General features: G+C 33.8%; 1 protein-coding gene across 1 annotated transcript; it reads right to left on the bottom strand.

The window, feature by feature from the left end:
• Positions 1-4,919: 4,919 nt before the first annotated feature.
• LOC143079526 (carbonic anhydrase-related protein 10-like) lies at positions 4,920-22,947 on the bottom strand. Its single transcript, XM_076254927.1, has 10 exons — positions 22,859-22,947; positions 21,475-21,528; positions 18,955-19,091; positions 15,166-15,345; positions 13,556-13,651; positions 10,369-10,435; positions 9,390-9,544; positions 8,112-8,240; positions 6,792-6,831; positions 4,920-5,479 (listed from the first exon to the last, which is right to left on the bottom strand). The coding sequence occupies exons 1-10, from the start codon at positions 22,902-22,904 to the stop codon at positions 4,935-4,937; spliced, it is 1,449 nt and encodes a 482-aa protein (XP_076111042.1). The 5' UTR covers positions 22,905-22,947; the 3' UTR covers positions 4,920-4,934.
• Positions 22,948-22,966: the final 19 nt, after the last annotated feature.

Raw genomic sequence — 22,966 nt, 5'->3', positions numbered from 1 at the left:
CCCGGCCAACCAACCAAGATGGCCCCATGTCAAAAAATAGAACATAGGGGTAAAGTGCAGTTTTTGGCTTATATCTCAAAAACCAAAGCATTTGGAGCAAATCTGGCAGGGGTAAAATTGTTTATCAGGTCAAGATCTATCTGCCTAGAAATTTCCAGATGAATCGGACAACCCCTTGTTAGGTTGCTGACCCTGAATTGGTAATTTTAAGAAAATTTTGCTGTTTTTGGTTATTATCTTGAATATTATTATAGATAGAGATAAACTGTAAAAAGCAATAATGTTCAGCAAAGTAAGATTTACAAATAAGTCAACATGAACATCGGTATAAGGACATCATTCGTAAATATAGCTCTACATGCAGACTTCTTATACGTTCAGGTATTTCACATCCAATATTTTATGGAAATATTCTTTATAAAGCACAAAAATGTCAGTATTCACCTCAGAAGATAACAAAACCTTTAAATAGACTTATTAAGAAGGGATATAGTTACGATACTGTTGTCAGGTCATTAAAGATTGCATATTTTGGCGTTAATATTGATTCACTTATAGGGTCTTTGCATCGGAACTAAACACATTTATTCTTAATAAACCAGTTGTTGGCATGACACGGGTTATGTTCTTCTCATATATGTTATGATGGTATGATACTAAACCACTCACGGGGAGGATTGTGCCTGATATTCATATGATGAAGACATAATTTTTCAATCAGTTTAATTGAGGTCCGGAGCTGGCATGTCAGTTAACTGCTAGTAGTCTGATGTTATTTATGTATTATTGTCATTTTGTTTATTTTCTTTGGTTACATCTTCTGACATCAGACTCGGACTTCTCTTGAACTGAATTTTAATGTGCGTATTGTTATGCGTTTACTTTATTTTTTGGCCTTTGTTAGTCTTGAATCATTTTAACTTTTAGTTTCTTGTGTACAATTTGGAGTTTAGTATGGTGTTCATTATCACTGAACCAGTATATATTTGTTTAGGGGCCAGCTGAAGGACGCCTCCGGGTGCGAGAATTTCTCGTTGCATTGAAGACCTGTTGGTGACCTTCTGCTGTTGTCTGCTCTATGGTCGGGTTGTTGTCTCTTTGGCACATTCCCCATTTCCATTCTCAATTCTATGAACAAAATGGTCAGTTGACCCCTTAAGGAGTTATTGCCCTTTATAGTCAATTTTAAACCATTTTTCGTAAATCTTGGTAGTCTTATACAAAAATCTTCTCTGAAACTGCTGGGCCAAATGAAACCAAACTTGGCCACAATCATTATTTGGGTATTTAGTTTAAAAAATGTGTCCGGTGACCCGGCCAACCAACCAAGATAGTTGCCATGGCTAAAAATAGAACATAGGGGTAAAATGCAGTTTTTGGCTTATCTCTCAAAAACCAAAGCATTTAGAGCAAATCTGACATTTAAATTGTTAATCAGGTCAAGATCTATCTCCCCTGAAATATTCAGACCAATCGGGCAACAGTTGTTAGGTTGCTGCCCCTGAATTAGTAATTTTAAGGAAATTTTGACTTTTTTGGTTATTATCTTGAATATTATTATAGATAGAGATAAACTGTAAATCGCAATAATGTACAGTAAAGTCAGACCTAAAAATAAGTCAACATGACCAAAATGGTCAATTGACCCCCTAAGGAGTTATTGCCCTTTATAGTAAATTTTTAACAATTTTCATAAAATTTGTAAATTTTTACTATCATTTTCCACTGTAACTACTGGGCCAAGTTCATTATAGATAGAGATAATTGTAAACAGCTAGAATGTTCAGTAAAGTAAGATCTACAAACACATCACCAAAACACAATTTTGTCTTGAATCCATCTGTGTCCTTTGTTTAATATTCACATAGACAAAGGTGAGCAACACAAGCTCTTTAGAGCTTCTAGTAAAAAAAGTTACATACACCAATTTAAAGTCGTGAGCGCAATTTTTAAAACCGGTACAGATAGAAAACTCTGAGATACTTCATATTTGTATATACTATTCTAGTAGATGCCTTAAGTTATGATGTTATGTCTGTCATATGTCATTGGCGGATCCAGGGGGAGGGGGGGGGGTTCGGGGGTTGGAACCCCCCCTTTTTGGGCCGATCAATGCATTTGAATGGGAGCATACAGCTGGACCCCCCCCTTTTTTTGAAATGGCTGGATCCGCCCCTGTGTGTCCATTGTCCTTGGCCTCATTTTCAGGGATCAGTGACTACTTGAATTTTTTTTAGTATTTTGGTCTGTTTTTTCAATACTATAATAGCTATATTTGGTATATGGAATAACTGTAAGGTGAATATGGCAGTTCTTAACTGACTTTGACTTATATCTCGTGGTTCATTTGTCAATGTTATTAAAGTTTTGTGTTGGACAATGTTTAGTTGATTAGGTTTGGTATGTTTCTCAAATATTATAATCAATATGTCAATTGTATTTTGTGTCTGGAATGATTGTAAGGTGTACATGTCTGTCTGGTAGGGTTCATATTACCTTGACATCATTTTCATGGTTCATTGTCAATGTTAAGATGTTAAGGTTTTACCTGATTCTCAGGTACTATTAGCGAGAGTTTCACTATACTTAGCTATGGAATGATTGTAAGGTGCAAATGTCTGTAAGGCATGGTTCATATGACCGTGGCCTCAATTTCATATAACATTGATAATGTGATAAATGTAGTATAAAAACCTTCACAGACTGCCAACATGAATTCAATGGTAATTAAATTTAAAACAGATGAGTTGTTGGTTTGGTTCATAACAAACTCATCATAGATACCAGGATTGAATTTTGTAAATGCGCCAGACGACCGTTTTGTCTACTAAAACTCATCAGTGACGCTCGAATAAAAAAAGTTAAAAAAAAAAAGGCCAAGTAAGAATTGGAGAGCATTTAGTACCAAACATCCTAAAGGTTTTGCCAAATACAGCTAAGGTTATCTATTCCTGAGACAGAAAGCCTTAGATGATTTAAAAAAATGAAGTTTTGTAAACAGTTAATTTATAAATATGACCAAATCAATGATTTCACCACAGAATTGCTGAATTGCTTCTCCTTTCTCGTTATAGGTTAACTTATTAGACCGTTCTTGTTCCTGTTCAAGTTGTTTTACACTAGTATTTTTGGGGCCCATTATAGATAGCTTTTCGGTATGAGCTAATTTAAGCTCCGTGTTGAAGGCCGTTTTAAACGTTGATCTATAATTGTTTACTTTTTAAACACATCTACTCGGATGAAGAGTCGCCTCCTTGTCACTCATATCACATCTTCTTAGTTATAAACATTTCATCATGGTAACTTCTGTTTCATACCCTATCAAATATCCTCTAGCTTAAATGGTGAATATGTTTCAATAGCACAGATAGTCACAGATGAAGGCTTTTTAAAAATTTCCTCGACTAAAAGAAGTAATTGAGAAAAAAAATCTTGCATATTCAACCAGTTTTAAACAATTATTTGTGACTTTCAGCAATCTTCGTTTCACAGGCACTTGTCTCAGAAAAAAAAAATCTTATATACCTTGATAAAGTATTTTTTTCTGAGACAAGTGCCTGTGGTTCGTTTACCTCAATTAATATATAGCTAAGGTCTCCTGTGAAGATATTTAAAAAAAATAAATTTATAAACTAAATAATCTGGATGGATGCGACAAGCCTTTTCCAAGCTTATACGTTGTACCTATTCTGTAGTTCAAATATTACAATGATAGCTTTAGGAGTAGACACAATTTCAACAGCATTAGAATCACAAAAGAGTTTAAAAAATAACATTATTTTTAAGGCAGGATATAGTGATCAATATCCACTTCCTTTTCACGAGACTTAGTGACTGACACAAAACGTGTGTGATAGCTCATTTCCTCTGTCATCAGAAAAGGAGTACAAACAGTTAGAATTGAATTACAGCTTGTAACTTTTTCATGAACCTGTGTCAATTATATTGTGAACGTTACATGCAAAGGACATACATATTTGAAGTTCTTATCCGTCAAAATTATAACAGGAATAATCATGTGGAACAAATGAATTGACCTTTGTTTGAATGCTTTTGATGTGCAAAAGTTGAAATGAATATTTCTATAGAATGGTTGGAAAAAAGTGTATTGCTTAAATAGTATAATCATATAAAAAAGATGTGGTATGATTGCCAATGAGACAACTCTCCACAAGAGACCAAAATTACACAGAAATAAACAACTATAGGTCACCGCACGGCCTTCAACAATGAGTAACGCCCATACCGCATAGTCCGCTATAAAAGGCCCCGAAATGGTATACATGCAGATAAACGCGAAAATAATTGTCCAGCCTCGAATATCCACAAAACATCATCAGTGTCAACTCTTTGGATCAGTGTAAAAACACTGATCCAAAGTCAGTATATTTATATATCTACCCTGTTTGTAAATGTATGCAAATGTTTTTATCTTTAAATTTATTTTTGCACAAAATTATTTTTGATTATTGCACTCTCAAAATTGTTATCTTTTGATAATGTTAAATGTTTTCGACGGAATGTAATATCGCAATGACTCGCTTACTTGATTTGATATCATCGCATACTCGACATATATTAGTGGAGATGTTTATTTAACCATAAGTTGCTGTTCTTTACTTTTGTACTTCAAGTTAGATGGAGAGTTGTCTTTTTGGCACTCATACCTTATCTTCTTATGTCTATTGAACCTTTGGATTCATACTATTGTTCTCCCATTTAATATCCTTTTAAACAAAAGATGATTGACAGTTTTTCGTATGATGCTTGACATTTTCTTTTTCAGTTTTCGACTGATCATTCGGGATTTCATCTTCGCTAGCCAAGGATTACGATCCACCCCCTCCTCTCCAGAGTGGATCGTAACCCTTGGCAAGTGAAGATGGAATGATTGCCACCAGCTTCTATTCAAGAAGATAAACAACACAGATCTTTTATTTTAATAATATATACATCAAACTGATGGATAACAAAATTATTGTGTTTAAATAGTCCACTTTTGTATTTGCTCCTCTGCTAAAAGCATCCAAAATCAGGTCAAACCAATTTCTGTCTGGAGGTGGTTGTGTTTTGGTTGGCGGTGGTGGTGTTAAACTTTTACATTCATCGTCTATTGACCGCAGATTTGGACATTTCCCCCGACTTGTGGTTTCTGGATCACTCCATTGCTGTAGTTCACATATGCCTTTTAATATTTGAAGGTTTTCAACAGTAGGTGGAAAAGCTGACGAATGCAATGGGTACACATTTGCATATTTCATAAACCCACTGAGTTGAGGTGTTAGTCCGATAATATAATCCTCCCCTACATCAGTCTGATAAGCAACATTCGCACATAACTCCTGTTCGTCAATTGATTCTATGATGAGATTTCCTGGAATCCGAAATTTCCCTGATTTGATGACACAATAGACTACAAATCGACTGTCTACATCATTTGGACTGCGGAATTTTCCATGTTCGACATCTTTTCCATACACTACAACATCAGATTTAAATAGTATGTCTTCCATTGTAAGGTTTCGCCATTCTTGTACATAACAACCGACATTTATATAAACAAAGATTGAAAACAGTGTACACATAAAAGTGATTCCAGCTGAAGCCATTATGTTTTAATAACTAATCTGGTAGTCAAAAGATTTATAGAAATCTTTTAAAATTCAATACAGCCCACCTTTATGTACCAAATAAAACCTTACTTTTTGACACTGTTACACTATGATTTATTATGTTAATACAATTGTTAAAATTATACTAAAAATATACAAATAAGACACGCGATATATATAGTAATTACTTATTCAATATCATTATAATGATATTATCATATACAATTGTTTGCTTTCTAACTATGACTGTCCTTTAGAACAAGTCATTTCTGCTATGTAACATAACAGCCTCATGAGTAAAGAAGCCCCACTGAAAAAGAAAAAGAAAATAGTAAGAAAGCCTCTTAAAAAAGTTGTTTTTCAAATTTCAAACAATAAATGTTTTTTTTTTTAATTCAAACAGTTCTATATAGATCATTTCACATTTCAAATCTCTCTTTTTTACACTAAAAAGAACAATTTAATAATTGAACATAACGTTATTGTCTCACACTTGTCAGTATCATGAGAAGAGTCGTAGAAGGTGTTTGACAAAGTTAATTTGCATTGCACTGCATGTGTTTCCTTTCTCATCAGCTTTTAGATCATTTTCTTTTGAAAGCTAATGATAAAGAAAAGGACAAATAAACCATATACGGATACCAGGACTACGTGATTTGTTTTATGCCAGACGAGCTTTTGTCTACAAAAAAAACCCTCATTAATGACCTTCGAATCAACAAATTAAAATTGATATAAAGTATAGAAAGTTGAAGAGCACTGATGACAAAATTACGACATGTTTGCCAACTACATCTAAGGTTATATATTCCCGGAGTAGAAACTACTTAGTAATTAGAAAATCCAAAGTTTTGTAATTATAAAATTGAGAATGGAAATGGGGAATGTGTCAAAGAGACAACAACCCGACCAAATAGCAGACAACAGCCGAAGGCCACCAAACTGAATAGCAATGATTAAGTCATGTCAACACCAGCAATAGCACCGACTCAGTGGTTGTAAATAAATTCATCATAGATATCAAGACTATTTTTTTAGAATTAATATATGATGTATTAAAAAATATTTTGTTGGTGGTTTTTTTCACCTTATGTTATTTAAAATCGAACTGTGGTCCGTGAATATAACTGAAGGAAATAATAGGTCGATTGTACAAATTGTAAAACTATATATACTTACTTCCATACTGCGTATTAATCTTCATGTTACATTGTCTCGTCTAAAAATCAAATGTAAATTCATTAAAAAAAGAACAAGAGACATAGGACATTTTCTTTCCCACTTTCTAAAATATTGAAAACATTGAGATAAATAATCTCCATCAAATCAATTGTATTTTTTTCAAATTTTGTTGATGTTGTTTTTATCACCAATCAAAGGTTTCTGGTATATGATCTATTTGTAATTAGGGAAAAGACGATCAGAGATTACAAAAGAGGCGAATGAATCCGGTCAAAGAGCTAGTCAAACTCAGAAGTCAAAGCTGAACTGACAATGTCATTGGGGGGGGGGGGGGGGGGGGATGTCAAAAGACTTACAAGCTTACAAATCACAAATGTTTAGCAATATGAACCCTGCCATCCTACCATAAATCTGGGTGAACTCATTTACACCGAAAAGGTAGACAGATCCTGTTCCACGTGTTGCTCGTGTAAGTACAAACCCGGCAATAAAGACTAATTCAGTAGTTCATATTTTAGGACGGGATAGTGGTTACGAACAATACATATATTTCATTTTGTCCTACCAGCTTCACCACTTGGAACTCTTGTTTAATGGCCTTTGCTAGTTTAAACACTCATTTAGGAAATCATGAAAGAAACAAATATATCACAATTGGGAAGCTGAAATCATTTCTTTTGCGAAAAAGCGGGGATATTTCAGGGACTAGATAATAAGTAAACGTACTTTCCTACTAGTCTAATACAACAAATAAAAATAAAACTATGCAGGTTTATGTATCTAGTCATTTTATATCTCCTAGTATATATTTCATTATAAAAATATCTTTTATTATTCTTTCAAGGCATTTATTTTTATTAGCAGTAGTATTTTAGTTAAAAAAAAAAACGCATATTAAATTATCTCTGAGCTTATATTGTATAGCAAATTGATTTATTAAGATCACATTTTTTTTTCAATGCTGCAAGCAACTTCAATTCTATATTGATGTGCATGCGACCGTTTTCCTTTAAAATATTTGTATGAACGATTTCATATACCACCTATTTATGAGATTGCCTTTTGGTGACTGTCCCAAGGCAAAATATAGAATTTGCACTTTGTAATTGAAAAACTTCCAACATGTACATAATTTGAATAAAGAACAATAGTTTGCTAGATTGTTGTTCAATTTATTAGGGGATAGTGAACGTCATGTCGATATATTCATTTTGTATCGATTGGAGCTGTCTAATTGACGATTCCCAGGTCTTATATCGCTCTTTATATAAAAAATGAAATAAAATAGCATGACTACATTATAATAGCTTGACATACCTTTTGATAGAAGTTTATATTGGTTTTGATAAGCCTGTCATAAGAAGGCATAGCTGGCCGTACATTATGTTCTAAGTATGCCTCTGGACCACCCAATATTCCCTTACTCAGGTGGCGGAATCTGTCGAGCTTTGAAAACATAAAATGAATACCATTTATGTTTTCTTTTTTTGACATTCAACTAATAAATTAAAATGTCTTCATGATAGAGGTCGGACCGGTTTCCAATGTACATGTTTTTGTTTGAATTGCATTGTTATAATCTGAAAGTTGTCAAGCCCTGCTAGAAATTGTCTATATCATATGCTTTGTACATTCAGTTTCACGATTTTTTTCTCGATATTTCCATAAATCAAAAAGCGATTTAGTGCTTTATGTTGCTCTTAAAAACATTTTGATAAAAATTGTTAGTATTTTTTTTTTTTTGCATCGAAGGATGTTGCTAACCAAAATGACTTGATTTGTACCAGAAAAAAACAATGTTAATTTTCCAACATAATTTGGTTTTGGTTTATTACCATGTCTTCTAACATATTTTAAGATTTGTTTGTTTAAATTGTTAGAACTTTAAAATTTTACATGCACATTGGGGTGTGTTACTTTGAATTCTAGTAAAGATTGAAAAACATAACGAAAACGGTCCTTGTGTGAAGAAATTGACCTCTTCGTCCAAACCTATATTGATGAAAAGAATTGGTTTCATAGTATATATGATTTACATCATATAATGATGTTAACTACATGAGCACTAAAACATCATTTCCTATAAATGATTGCTTTGGTACTTGTATAATTGTGGTCAATTGAGATATCGATAATTTTCAAATCAAAGTCCATTGCCTGATTTCGTACCTACTTGTCATAAGACTTTCACAGTTCCCTCGCTCACGAAAATACATTACTAATCTTTTTTCTTATTTCAAACTTTCGGCCGCTGACTTTATTTCATTGCAAAAGCAATTTTAGCTCAGATGTAATTTTACCTTTTTTTCATTTCAAACTTTCGACTGCAGACATTCCTATTGAATTCCAGGTTTTCACTGTTTCGCTAAGTTGTGATTTCGTTTTAAGCATTTTCAAACTTTCGGTCAAAGAAGTTCATAGTGCATTGCAGGTTTTGAATTTTATACCGATATGATATTTTTTATTTTTTGGGTTCCAACTTACCGTTATTTTCTGTATTCAAAAGTGGTTCATATCTATTTTAAGGAAAGTCTACACACAATGTTCTTTTTCTTGGACTCTTTAAGATTTAAAATCAGTTTACAAAATACTCACATGTTCTTGTTTGACGTTGATCGGACGGTTAAGGACAATCCATGTGACAGATTCTGAACATCCGGGTGTTGTCAGTGAACCATGGTATGTCACATACTGGTCAGTATTTGGAAATAAAATCTCTAATGGTATTCCGGATATTGTTGTCCTTTGACCTGTTAGGTTTAAACAGTTGCTAATCATCTTTTTTTAAACAATTTTTTAAAACATTTGCATCGTCAAATTTTTAAAAAAGATGACTCTTTAACTTTACTTTTTCACAAAAAAAGTGAAAATTACGATAAATTGTTTCTTGTCTATCTTGTAGTTAAGCATGCGACTTGTCTAATACTGGAAAACTACACAGGCATTCAAGCTAACGTCACGGTTCACAGAATATCCAAGTTTCACATATTTTAAAAAGCGAAGGCCATCTCATATGTGCTTTTTAGAGACAATTATCCATTATCATAAATTGTTATTTATGTACTTCCTCAACAGAGCTAAAAACTTTTATTTCTTGCATAGATCGACGTCAAAATGTTCCAAAATTTGGAGAGAAAACCCAAACATCAGTTGTATTTTATTTTTACAGCTGTGTTATTACGCATTAGGTACCCCGTCCTCGATACAGTAACGTTGATAACTCGGTTAGAGGTCGGTTCAAACCCATTTTCTATGATTACGTTAGACTCAAAATAAAATGTGTGGAACTATAAATAATAGTAAATAAAGACACATCTACAAAAATAAACACAGAACGGTAATTTTTGTCTGTTTCTTAATTATTATATGTATGTGATAAAAACTGCTAAGGCTAAATAGGTGAAATTTTGGTACTCGGTCACACTTCTTTTAATGCGCCTGCTGGGCGCCTTTCCCTTCAAATTAAACTGTACATTTCCGAAACGTAACAATAGCGTTAGCAAAAACATTTAACAGTAAAATTGTTATGTTATCATGAGTTTAAAATCATACAAATCATTAATGTTGGTATTACCTTTTAGTCTTACAATCTCTGTATATTTTGACATAAGTTGAAAAGCCTCATTACTTGGAACACCATACTGGAAATATGCAAATATTTGAAATGTCAATTATACTGCATATTCATCGCTTTATTTGATATACGTTAGAGGAGCCTAAGAATTTACAAGTTAATAATCGCATGCTGTTCAAAGAAATTCCATACAGTCGGATACATGTACTGTATGTAGTCACACAAGGATTAAATCTTATGTGAATCAGCTTATGGAGTTATCACAAATGTATCTAGCCTAATGCAATTGATCATTTTTTGTGCAAAGTGTTTTTTATAAAGGTGTACCCATCCTTCACTAAAGTCATTACAATACATTTATTACTAGTGGAGAAGCAAGGAACCTCTTACCCTTTCGGATTTCATACCCAGTTTTTGTGCGGTTCGTCACGGTTGCGCAGTCATTATTTTTCTGTATAGTGTTTTGTTATTAAGTCTCCCAAACAAAGTTTGGAGACTTATTGTTTTTGGTCAGTTCTTATTATTTTTATTATTCTTCTTCCTCTTCCTCTTCCTCTTCCTCTTCCGCCACTTTAAAAAATGAACTTGTCCGCAGCGTTTCTCCAAAACCGCTTGTCAGATTGACTTAGGATTTCGTAAAATGGTAGACTAATATGTCTAGGTGAGCCATCAATCTTTCGTTTGTGCATTGGGGTCTATTAAGGGCTATTTTGGGGGGTAGAAAGAAGGGAGGGTTTTACTATAGAACCCTATGGGATTTTATTTTCTAAAAATTTCAAATGAATATAACTTGAAAACTGTAAGTGGTAGATACATGCAGTCTTCAGAAATGATTATAGGACAATAAAACAAATCACATGAAATATAGGGGGAGTCCCTGGGAGTTCATCCCCACCCCCTTCAATTTGAGAATATGCTTATATCTTGTAACCGATCCAGATCCCCACCCCTAAACCATATATATTCCTGATTGGGACAATAAAACAAATCAAATGCAATTAAAGGGAGGTCCCCGGGGGTCATCCCCACCCCGTTCAATTTCATAATGTGCTATTATCTTGTAAATGGTCCAGATCCCCACCCCTAAACCATATATATTCTTGTAGGGGACAATAAAACAAATGAAATGAAGTTAAAGGGAAGTCCCTGGGGGGTCACCCCACCCCCTCTTGTTTGAAAACTTGTAAACGGTCAACATCCCCACCCCTAAACCATATATATTCTTGTAGGGGACAATAAAACAAATGAAATGAAATAAGAGGGAAGTCCCTAGGGGGTCACCCCACCCCCTCTTGTTTGAAAACTTGTAAACGGTCAACATCCCCACCCCTAAACCATACATATTCTTGTATGGGACAATAAAACAAATCACATGAAATTAAATGGAAGTTCCTGGGGGTCACCCCCACCCCGTTCAATTTGAGAATGTACTATTATCTTTTAAGCGGTCCAGATCCCCACCCCTAAACCATATATATTCTTGTAGGGGACAATAAAACAAATGAAATGAAATAAAAGGGAAGTCTGGAGGGGGTCACCCCACCCCCTCTTGTTTGAAAACTTGTGAACGGTCAACATCCCCACCCCTAAACCATATATATTCTTGTAGGGGACAATAAAACAAATGAAATTAAATTAAAGGGAAGTTCCTGGGGGTCGCCCCACCCTGTTCAATTTGAGAATGTGCTATTATCTTGTAAACGTTCCAGATTCCCACCCTAAAACCATATATATTCTTGTAGGGGACAATAAAACAAATCAAATGAAATGTAGGTAACTTCCCTGGGGGATCACCACCACCCCCTCCTGTTTGAATACTTGTAAATGGTGGAAATCCCTACTCGTAAGCCATATATATTCTTGGGACAAAAAATCAAATCAAATGAACATATGAATGGCGAGTTATGGGAGCTTTGTTTGGGAGACTTCTTAACATGCATCCTGTTACAATTACTTCTTGTTGTTGTGTGTTTTTGTCGTTTTTTCTTTTTAACCATGGTATAAATGTTGCCTTGTTATGTTGTACTTTGTATCTTCTGTCTATCTTCATCAAATCGGAACATTACGACTTATTCATGCACCTACAAAAAGATTGAGTTCAAAGCCAAAGTGTGTCGACTGTAATTTTAAAACACTGCTTATACAACGGGACCATTCCGAAAATTCTTAGTAATAGAGGTGTAATGTTTTCATATCGAATAACCATTGTTGTTTCAACGACCTAAAAGCAAGCATTTCATGTAACAATTGAAAAATAATCAACTACATTCTCTCAAACAAAATACCATTTAAAAATATTGGAAAAGGCTGAATAAAATTGAAGTATGCATACTAAGAGTACAAACTAGGACTTATTCAAACTTCTGATGGATACTATTATCTTCGTTATATACAAAAGCGATTTTAAATGGCCGCTGAGAATTCCGTTTCTACGCCTGCAAATAAACGGTGTTTTGAATATCACATAGAAGAACTAAAATCATCATTCTGTTGGATTTATTTGATTTAATTTGACATGTGATATAACAATGTGGTTTTTGCATAGCCCGGTCAGGGTGAAAGAAAGACAGCAACAGGAAAGAAATGGCTTGGGTTCGAACTTCTAGTTTATAAGTATACTTTTTAGTCAGTTGCCGAATACACTACAAGGAGGTGTTCTGTTTTCACAAAAATATGTTTTGCAGGATAAAATGAACATAACATTTTTTGGAATAATTGGGTTTTGCTTAAACCAGCATGCAAAAACTGTTCACAGCTGACAGTACTTTCTATTTCTCTCAATATGGTTATTCCGCAATTCCATTTAAGTCGCTTTATTTGCAATTTGTTAAGAGTGCAATATTCAAACTCAACTAGACTAGATATTTTTACCTTTCTTAATAAAATTTCCAGGCCATACCAAATGATATCTACACATTTTATGTATATACGTCAATATTTTATGAAAGATCGAAAACACCATGTTCAATGAAAAAATAAGGAAAAGACATACATATAGTTAATAAACAATACTAGTAATAAGGAACCTGAATATGAAGCATGTCACATAACCACCAAAAGGAACGAATAAATTACGATTGCATACATAAATCCATTGATTTGTAAATTGACAAATCCGTGATAAAACAGTATGTAACACCTACTTCAAGTATGGATGAATTCAAATTTTCAATAAAATAACTATTACCTTGCAGAAAATAGCGATGATAGCAACTCCCTGGAATGAATCTAAAGCTTGTGACAAGTTATGATAGAGATCAACATTATATGTTATCAAATGTATCTGAAAATAAAATAGGAAGATTCAAAATACAAGTTGTCCGAATTTGCCTTCCCATGTGCGTTATACAGAATATGTAATATACATTCATAACAATACCACTGGGGCAATGCTGTTGCTGGTAAGATAAGATTAACTAGCTTGTTTCCAATGGACATTTTAATTTGGATCTGCCATGATATTTTTTAGACAACTTTGATGTAAATGTTCCTATGTTTTTCATAATTATGTGATTGATCTTAAATTAAAGTTGCAAACTCACTAGGCAAAGGTAAGCCATACATCTATAGACGGACAAGGTAATGCAGTCTATGTACGGGTTTATCTGATGAGTTATACGCTCTCCCCAAACTTAACACAATTTTAAGAATCTAGAACAATTTTACATGCAAAGCCATTTTGTATCGGCGCATTTAAAAGTATTGATATACAATAAATTATTGTTGGTTGTAACTCAGTTATTACATTCCTCATGATGAATATTGATTATTGGTATTTGCCAAAAAATACTCTATCCGACTGGACGCTTGTAACGTCACGATCATCAATACGTTTTTGAACATTAACATTCGGGTGTAATTAAACAGATATAGCATGTTCTTGAGGGGTATTTGCGAAAAATACCAGTCTTGAGAATGAATTTCCCTCAACTTGCGGCTCGCGAAATTTAACATTCTCTCGACTGGTATTTTTCGCAAATACCCCTCCTTAACATGATATATCTGTATAAAATACCACGGCAGAGAGGGTAAAAAAGGCATATCCTTTTAGCAAATACCCCGGCGGCGTTAAAAATGAACGATATTCATTTGACAAGCGATAGCCTTTCAAAAAGTGCTAAATTCGACTCTTAGCTGATGAAAATGGAAAGAGCTCTCGCTTTATATGTTAATTCATTTACTAGAATAGCCACGTGCATCAATCAACAAATTTTACCACACACGTGAGGTCACACGTTATGAACTTGTAGTAGCGTTTAACGTTGTTGTTTACTCCAGAAGATTCGTCTATTTATAGATAAAAGATACCTGTGTAAAATCTAATTGCTAAAATAGAGACGACAAATCCGATACTCTACGGGATTGAAGGACATTTACTTGGTTTGGATTGTCCTAACCAATCAATAAATTTTAATTATTCACGTCTCGTGATATCTTCCAATCAGGTAGCAAGAAAAATTCACGCCCTTAGTGTCCATCGTTCAATTCTTAATCTCGCGACTCCTAGGAGTCGAGAATAACAGTAAATTGGTGAAAAATACACTGGCTATTAACCAATCAAAACCCCGGATTCTTACATAAGGTGTAATTATTTTATAAATGATGTGTTGTAGATTCGATTCTTAGAATGGACAATCTTTTAATTATGTATGCACGGAATAATGTAAATAGTTACCTCTGCTGGACAGGTATTACATTCCTCATTATGATTATTAATATAAATGATGTGTTGTAGATTCGAATCTTAGAATGAACAATCTTTTAATTATGTATGCACGGAATAATGTAAATACTAACCTCTGCTGGAAAACTTCTCCCATCAATTGAATGCTCTGAGCCTTGACTGTGATTACGACCAAAATGGACTTTTAGCTGTGCTATTTTGTGTCTATATTTCAAGGGTCCTGAGAAAACAATAGGACCATCCTCAACATCAACAGTAATCCCACGTCCAGTGTTCGTTATGTTGCCAGATACCTACATTGCATCCATATAGTACTTCAGGTCTTAACTCGACATTCAATTCAATATTTTGCGTCAAAACTTTATACCAAATGCTTTACTAGTATATAGTCAGCCATTTCAAATAAATTCTTTGTGTATATACATACAGTGTGAAAGAAATATTCAAAGTTAAAAATATCCAAATAAGTGTCTCCTACTTGTAAGCCATTTTTTTGCTGTATTTTTATAATATTAGTATCATGCCATAACTTATAAATGCACATTTATTTTGCTTGCCGTCAAATTCCTGATTTTTTAAATTTGTCTCACTATCAACAGTTTAGTAATTGCATAGACATGAGTCTTTTGTTGGAAGGACGTATACTCTGCATTCTCCATTATTCCTACACATATCCGGTTGTATTTTTATTTTTGCATAAAAACAAATTGTTTTAATCTTCAGGCTTTATTACAATTCGATGATATATAAATTATTTTGATTATGATGACATATTACATCTTTGTCAATTGATAGCTGTCTTTTGGGAAATTATACCACATCCTCTTTTTTCAGGTTTTATTACAATTTGTATATATTTATAAATTATCAAATCTAAAATACATGTATACTTACTTACATGTATACATCACAGTGCATTTGATTTGTTTCATGTGGGACTAAACCACATCTTTTTCATTTTCATATTGGCACGTCATACATGTATGTACACATGTAACATATCAAACAGAATATGTAGTACAAACTTACTTATCCGAAGCACGTTAAACACACGACACATAGAAATCGGTTTAAAATTGAACTATGTTTCTCAAAATGGTAACGTACGTGGTTTTACCTCATCGTCAAATAACCAAGTTGTCGAATTAATCAAGTCGACTCCTCATTACTATGTCATTACAATTATATTAAACACAACATAACTTAAAATTCCGATTTAATTGCAACAAAATAACTTTACTAGGGGTGTACCATATGCGCTTCCATGATTTATAGATATAGAAAGATGTGGTGTGAGTGCCAATAAGACAACTCTCCATCCAAATAACAATTTATAAAAGTAAACCATTATAGGTCAATGTACGGCCTTCAACACGGAGCCTTGGCTAACACTGAACAACAAGTTGCTTTCTTTGAAAAAAGAAATGCAATCGTAAACCCAAATGCCTGTTTGGCATCCTATATTATATAATTGTTTAATAAAGATGTATTGTTTTATATTACTTTTTTTGTATAAAAATTACAAACTGACATTGATTGTTTACTTAATGTAATACCGGCGTCACACATCCGCGTATAACTCCGACGTACGTCGGCCGTGGTAAAAAATAATGCACGCTACCATTACGTCAGTAATTTTGGATGCATTCAACTTGTCTATCATATCTGTATCGTGTGCAAAACGAGCTTAAAGCGTGTATTGAGCATGCGAGAAGCGTATCTAAGCGTGTATCGGGCCTTCGGGTGACGTATGTTGGCTTTGTCTGGCGTTTGTCTAACGTAGATGGAATGTACGCTACGAAGGAAAACGTTCTATTCAGTATTAAACGTATTATTTGAGACGCGTCCCGGTCGTATCTGGAACGATAATCCATGCTTTCGGAGTGTTTGGGACGTTAATTATGCGGTGTTTGTTTTAGTTAAAGTCTCGAACGATTTTGAAGCGTATACAACGTGTCTCAAACTTATCTGTATCGTTTTAAACGCCCCTGTAGCGTGTATAGTATGTGCGTATAGCGTACAGGTATACGCTTGACACACGCTTGAGCTGAATGAATTTTGTTTCTTTTTTACACAGGCGTCACACATCAGCGTACAGCTCTGACGTACGCCGGACGTGTTAAATAATCATGTACGCTACCAATACACTATTAATTTTGGATGCATTCAACCTGTCAATCATATCTGTAACGTGTACACAACGAGCTTTAAGCGTGTATTGGGCGTACGAGATGCGTACCAAAGCGTTCAAGAAACCGGTATGTTAGCGTATGCCTGGCGTTTGTCTAATGGTTACAAACACACCTGCATACGTTTTAGTTCAAGTCGAACGATTTTGAAGCAAAAACAACGTGCCCTAAAAGTGTCTCAAACTTATCTGTAGCGCTTGTATTGTAACGTATGTATTATATGTATGTATAACGTATGTACTATATTGTAGGGTACATGTATACGCTAGACACAAGCTTGAGATGGATGAAAATTAGTATGCTGCATAAAAATTTCCTAGAGTTGAAGCGTTCCTTTTTATTTCGACGTAATTTAAACTTATGCAACGCGCGTTTTACGATTGCTCAGCGTGCAACTAACGTATACCGACATTGTCAATTTTCTTTGTACGTTTTGTGCACGCCGGTCTATATGCCAATGTGTGACGCCGGAATAAGCTTCATAAATTAACGCTTGCTTGGCGTTCCGCTGGCGTGCAACTACGTATACGGACTTTGTTGATTTTCTATTTTGACTGATTGTTTTAAATTGTCATTTCGGGGCCTTTTATAGCCGAATATGCGGTATGTGCTTTGCTAATTATTGAAGGCCATACGGTGACCAATAGTTTGAAATTTCTGTGTTATGTTGGTCTCTTGTAGATAGTTGTCTCATTGAAATCATATCACATCTTCTTTTTTTATATTTGATGTCTTATCGCCGACTGTGTTAAGTTTGCTAGAATTGCATGCATGATTAATTTTAAGGTTATCAGTCGTAATTAAAGCAGCACATTTAATTCGTTTTTTTTCATTTATTGAAGTATTATTTCTAATATCTGCATGGTCAAATGTATTTTTTTTTAAATATATTTTAGATTAAGATTTCAGTTTCAGTTTTTTTTTTTCATATTGAATATCTACTTATTAGTCACATTTTAATGACGAAAAGGAGCCAGAGGTTATGTGACCTCCTTGTTTTGATAAAAAGTAAATAATGTTGCAATATTTAAACAAAGAAAATAACTTTAAATTTGCAATTTTAATGAAAATAAAAACGGAAAAATACTTTCATAATTAATTTTAACGTTATTTTCAATAAACGATTTTTTTTTTTTGAAAAATCTTTGTTTTTTTGTTCTATTCGAGAACGTATTTTAGATTATGTATACACGTCCTTGGTCTATCTTAGTAGACGTAAAAAATTCAGTATGAAAAAACTAGCCTGCTTTGTATATCATGTACATATTCCCTAGACTCATAGTCTTAAATGAAATGATAGTAATACTTCTTTTATAGATTACAGTTAACAAATCTCCTTTCGAATATAAATCGTATTGCTTACATGAAATCTTATCTCATATCTAAACACACTCAGCTGGTTTTAACGTTTGACTATAATAGAAATAACTACGCATATATTGAAAGTAAATATTAGCAGCTTGTACGTATTCAAATACTAATTAAAGTAGCTTGCGTCATAATAAATTATGCATCATATGTAACATATCCCTATAGCAACTTTAAGATGCTAATATTAATGCATATTCAACAGGTCAATTAATAAGCTATTGCGCATGCATATGCATGATGGCCATGGAAAGAACAGATGTATTCCGAATAGCATCCGGTGTTCCGAAAGACTACGGACATCGTCCAATATATACTGCGTAAACCCCAACAAGCTATACCTACTTTTCTGGGAATAATATAAAACGGATCCAGATTAGGATCATACAATAAATGACTTGTGTTAATATCTATTGGAGACTGGAATTTTCCATTGGAACATATCAGCCATTCGTCTATTGTTTTACCCCAGTTTTCTGCTCCTTTAACATAAAAAAGACATGCTTGATAAAGTTACTGTACATAATCTTACAAGTGGATAAATTAGTATATATGGCGATTTGTGACCAATAAACACAATTATAACAAACTATTTTGTATAAGTTTTTATTTACCATAGGCGATCCAGGGGGGGGGGGGGGGCTTGGGGGCCCGGGCCCCCCCTTTCGTGGGAAAAATTTGGTTGATTATATAGGGAATCACTGAAGCATGACTGGAGCGCCCCCCCCCCCCCCTTAGGTCAGTCAGCGCCCCCCCCCCCCCTTTAGACAAAGTTCTGGATCCGCCACTGTTTACTAACACTGATTGACTGCTAGAAAGCTTGAATGTAGTGTGTAATAATGCATATTGTATGACCCAACCTGCGGTAGTATAGAGTCATTATATTTATTTACTTTACATTGCTTTCGTCTGTTTGGTTGTCCATCCTTTATCATGTTAAAATTTGCAGTTTAGGTAGTTTAATTTACCATAAATTTGTGGTCACATCAACTTGAAACTGTGTACACATATTTATTATGATCTTACTTTTAACATGTAACATTATATACCAAATAATCGTTGGACACCTGTTTAATTGGTGCAGTGCACATAGAAATGGTAAATTTCAGGTTATGTATTACTTTTGACCTCTTTTTCATGGTTCACTGAATATGGACAAACCATAGTACAAGCGATCATATGATTTCCACATGATGATCACACAATATATTTTATAATGATGTAAGTGTAAAAACGAGCAAAACTATTGTCCATTTTGTTTATATTCAATTACCAAAATGATATCCCCGTTATATCAAAATTACAGGATATATGATAGTAAACTGATTCGCGGAAGTCAAACAACACATTGATTTCAACTTTACAGTCTCTATCAAATTCGCCATTGTATTTATGATATATTTGTCTTCACCTTTCCACTTTTATAATTGATAAGGGGACGACCATTTGATATTCTGGGGGGGGACTGATTATTCATTATCACAACTGTATTTATGATATTCGAAAACATACAATTTTTAAACGATTTGTTTTATCATAAATAATACATGTATAGTCAAGTCATTATGTACCATTTAATCAGAATTAATCATCATCCTCTGCAGAAATGAATCTTTTATATTCCCAACTGCATATACATGTATTGCATACATACATAGTATTAAAGTTTGATTGTAACTAGCCCCTTTAAAAAAGTATTGGCAAAGATATTTCGCCGAGCGGAGCGAGGCAAAAGTTTTTTTGAAGGGTTTTGGAGCTACTGAAGGCCCAAGAAGCTAAGAACAAATGATGCAAAATCATGCTTTCTGGGTGTTCCTAAGACCCTTTTATAATCTGAAAATGCAAGTTTTGTTTTAATGATTTGTTGACAATATTTTGGTCTCAAAGCAAAATGCATAAATTTTGTGTAAGACTTAAGTTTTCTAGGGACAACATCAAAAGACCAATGTGCATGATAAAGCAAAAATGGAATTCACATAGTTAAGTCTGTGGCTGCTGGTTTTTTTTAAACTCATGATCAAGTTCATAACAAAACTATTAGATGACAAAAAGGAATGCAACACTAACAGAATATAGAAGGGCAATCAATGAACAAAAGACAAATAAATAAGAAACATTGATCCCGAAAAATCAAGGCTACGTCTGAGGGAAAACAGAACTTGCTTCTTGCAATGGAATCGCCGTGAACACAATTTGATATGCAGACAAGCGTTTGGTTTTGAAATTTCCTACATGAGGCATTTGCCTCAATGTAGTTACGATCCTGTTAAAATAAAAGTGAGTCAAGGTTTCCGGAGACAATATACCTCAAGTTAAATGAAACCAATTTTCAGACATTTCAAGTATATTTGAATGATATTTATACTTTTATTATTAAAAAAATTGGGAAGGGTTTCACGATTTTTTTGGGGGAAAAGATGAATTTATGAAGAATCTGGTGCCATCTCATACTTTCGATAAGACCTGCTGAGTTAGTCATTTTCAATATATTGCAAGTCAGGTAATTTATTTTCAAACTACCACAGAACAAACCATTTATTTTTGTGATTATCAAGGCCAAGTTATTTATTTTCAAAATCCTCCTGCCCCCCCCCCCCCCCCCCCCCCCCAGAATATCAAATGGTCGTCCCCTAACAAGGTTAGCACTCGTCGCGAGCAACACTCTTGGTTGAGGATACACTAGCTGCCTCCACATCAAGTTATTTTTAAGTAAGATCAAGTCAAATTCTTGATTGCTTCCGGTATATTTTTCATTGATATTCTGAAGCATTAATCCTGACGTGTCTAAAATCTTTATTATTAATGATGTTGCAAAACGAGGAACATCATCTCTCCTTATGATATTAAATTTCATTACAGACTTACCAGAAACTCCTTCATATGTCCACCATTTTTGCCAAAATGATCCAGATCCAAGCACTACAAACACAAAAAAAACGGCATCATCAAGGGTATTCATTTTTAGTTAGATAGGGGTCACCGAGCTTCTTTTTTTTTAATATCACATGTTATGCAAAAATGTTAGATTTTTGATTAAATTATGCATCGAAAAACCAATTTGGTGTGATATTAACAAAAAGATAACTTATTCAATACATATGATTTTGTGAAAGAAATAAGAGAATGTAGCTCTTATAATATGCTTTCAGATATGAAAAAATGTGTAGTCACCAGACTTGTTTTCTTGCTCCATAATAAAATTGGTAATTCAGTAAAATATTCTTCTATACAAGTACTTTATCTGAATTATCTACCCTTATCCCTTATGTGGCAACGTTGAAAAAATTGAATCAAACTTTCTTTGGGGGGGGGGGGGGGGGAACAGCCGTTATTACGACAAAACATATAACAAGACAGGGGCGGATCCATCCATTTTAAAAAGGGGGGTGCCAACCCAGGACAAAGGGGGGTTCCAACTATATGTCCACATTCAAATGCATTGATCGGCCAAAAAAAGGGGGGTTCCAACCCCCGGACCCCAACCCCTGGATCCGCCAATGCAAGAAATGACAAGTCGTATACATGAATTACATATTAATTTTATTTAAGAACTAGACCGATTGTTATCTGCTGTTTCAAAATCCATGATATAAGAAGAAACCCCCGCTAGTTTACTTAAACAACATGTATAATACTAAGAAGTTCCTTGTATTCTTAGACTAAAACGGCATGCGATGACCAGTATGAATTAAAAAAAAAGATATATTGGATATATGTCAATGAGACAGCAACCTTAAAACTAAATTAAATTAGAGTAAATATATCATGTGAGAGCGGCATCGTACAGTCGCCAAATATAAAAGTATTTGCTGCTCAGTACCATTAGACACTCGTTGGTTTCCAGTTTTATAAGTGCTAAGAATACGGAAAGAGTTAAGAAAGAACGAAACGAAATTAAAGTGTCAAAATTACTCATTTGTTTATTTTTAACTCAGAATTGGACTCCTATAAGTTTTCTATAGTCGACTACATATTAATTCAATATCAAGTAATAGTATTTATGCTGCAATATTTTGTTTAGTTATTTTGTTTATTCAGAATATTGTTTATTAAACTAAACTGCTCCGAAAAGTCATGATTTTGAATGTTTTACGGAAGAGCATTTAGCTTATATTGCATAATCTTTCAACAGTCCTAAACATAATCAGTATACTTAGATTAGCTATAATTTCATGGTCTTGCTATTTGTCATTGACTGTAGTCGCGTTTTATCTTTGCCAAAATAATAAAAAAAAAGAAAAATTCTTACCAGAATTAGCACCAAATATGGTTATTATAACAAAACTAATCCTCATGTCTCAGACAATGACCAACCTCGATAGATAGAAACTTTATTTCGATATGCACCAAAGATCGA

This window comes from Mytilus galloprovincialis, chromosome 1 (genome assembly GCF_965363235.1).
Source record: "Mytilus galloprovincialis chromosome 1, xbMytGall1.hap1.1, whole genome shotgun sequence".
Classification (NCBI taxonomy): Eukaryota; Metazoa; Mollusca; class Bivalvia; order Mytilida; family Mytilidae; genus Mytilus; species Mytilus galloprovincialis.
This window is presented reverse-complemented; position numbering and strand designations above follow the sequence as displayed.

What these genes read in the sequence shown, in the direction of transcription:
- LOC143079526 (XM_076254927.1), bottom strand. Translation starts at nt 22,904, where the DNA reads ATGAGGATTAGTTTTGTTATAATAACCATATTTGGTGCTAATTCTG. An exon ending in AGAGATTGTAAGACTAAAAG is followed by an intron (nt 9,545 to 10,368) that starts GTAATACCAACA and finishes TAAACCTAACAG; the next exon opens with GTCAAAGGACAACAATATCC. An exon ending in TCAACGTCAAACAAGAACAT is followed by an intron (nt 8,241 to 9,389) that starts GTGAGTATTTTG and finishes ATGTTTTCAAAG; the next exon opens with CTCGACAGATTCCGCCACCT.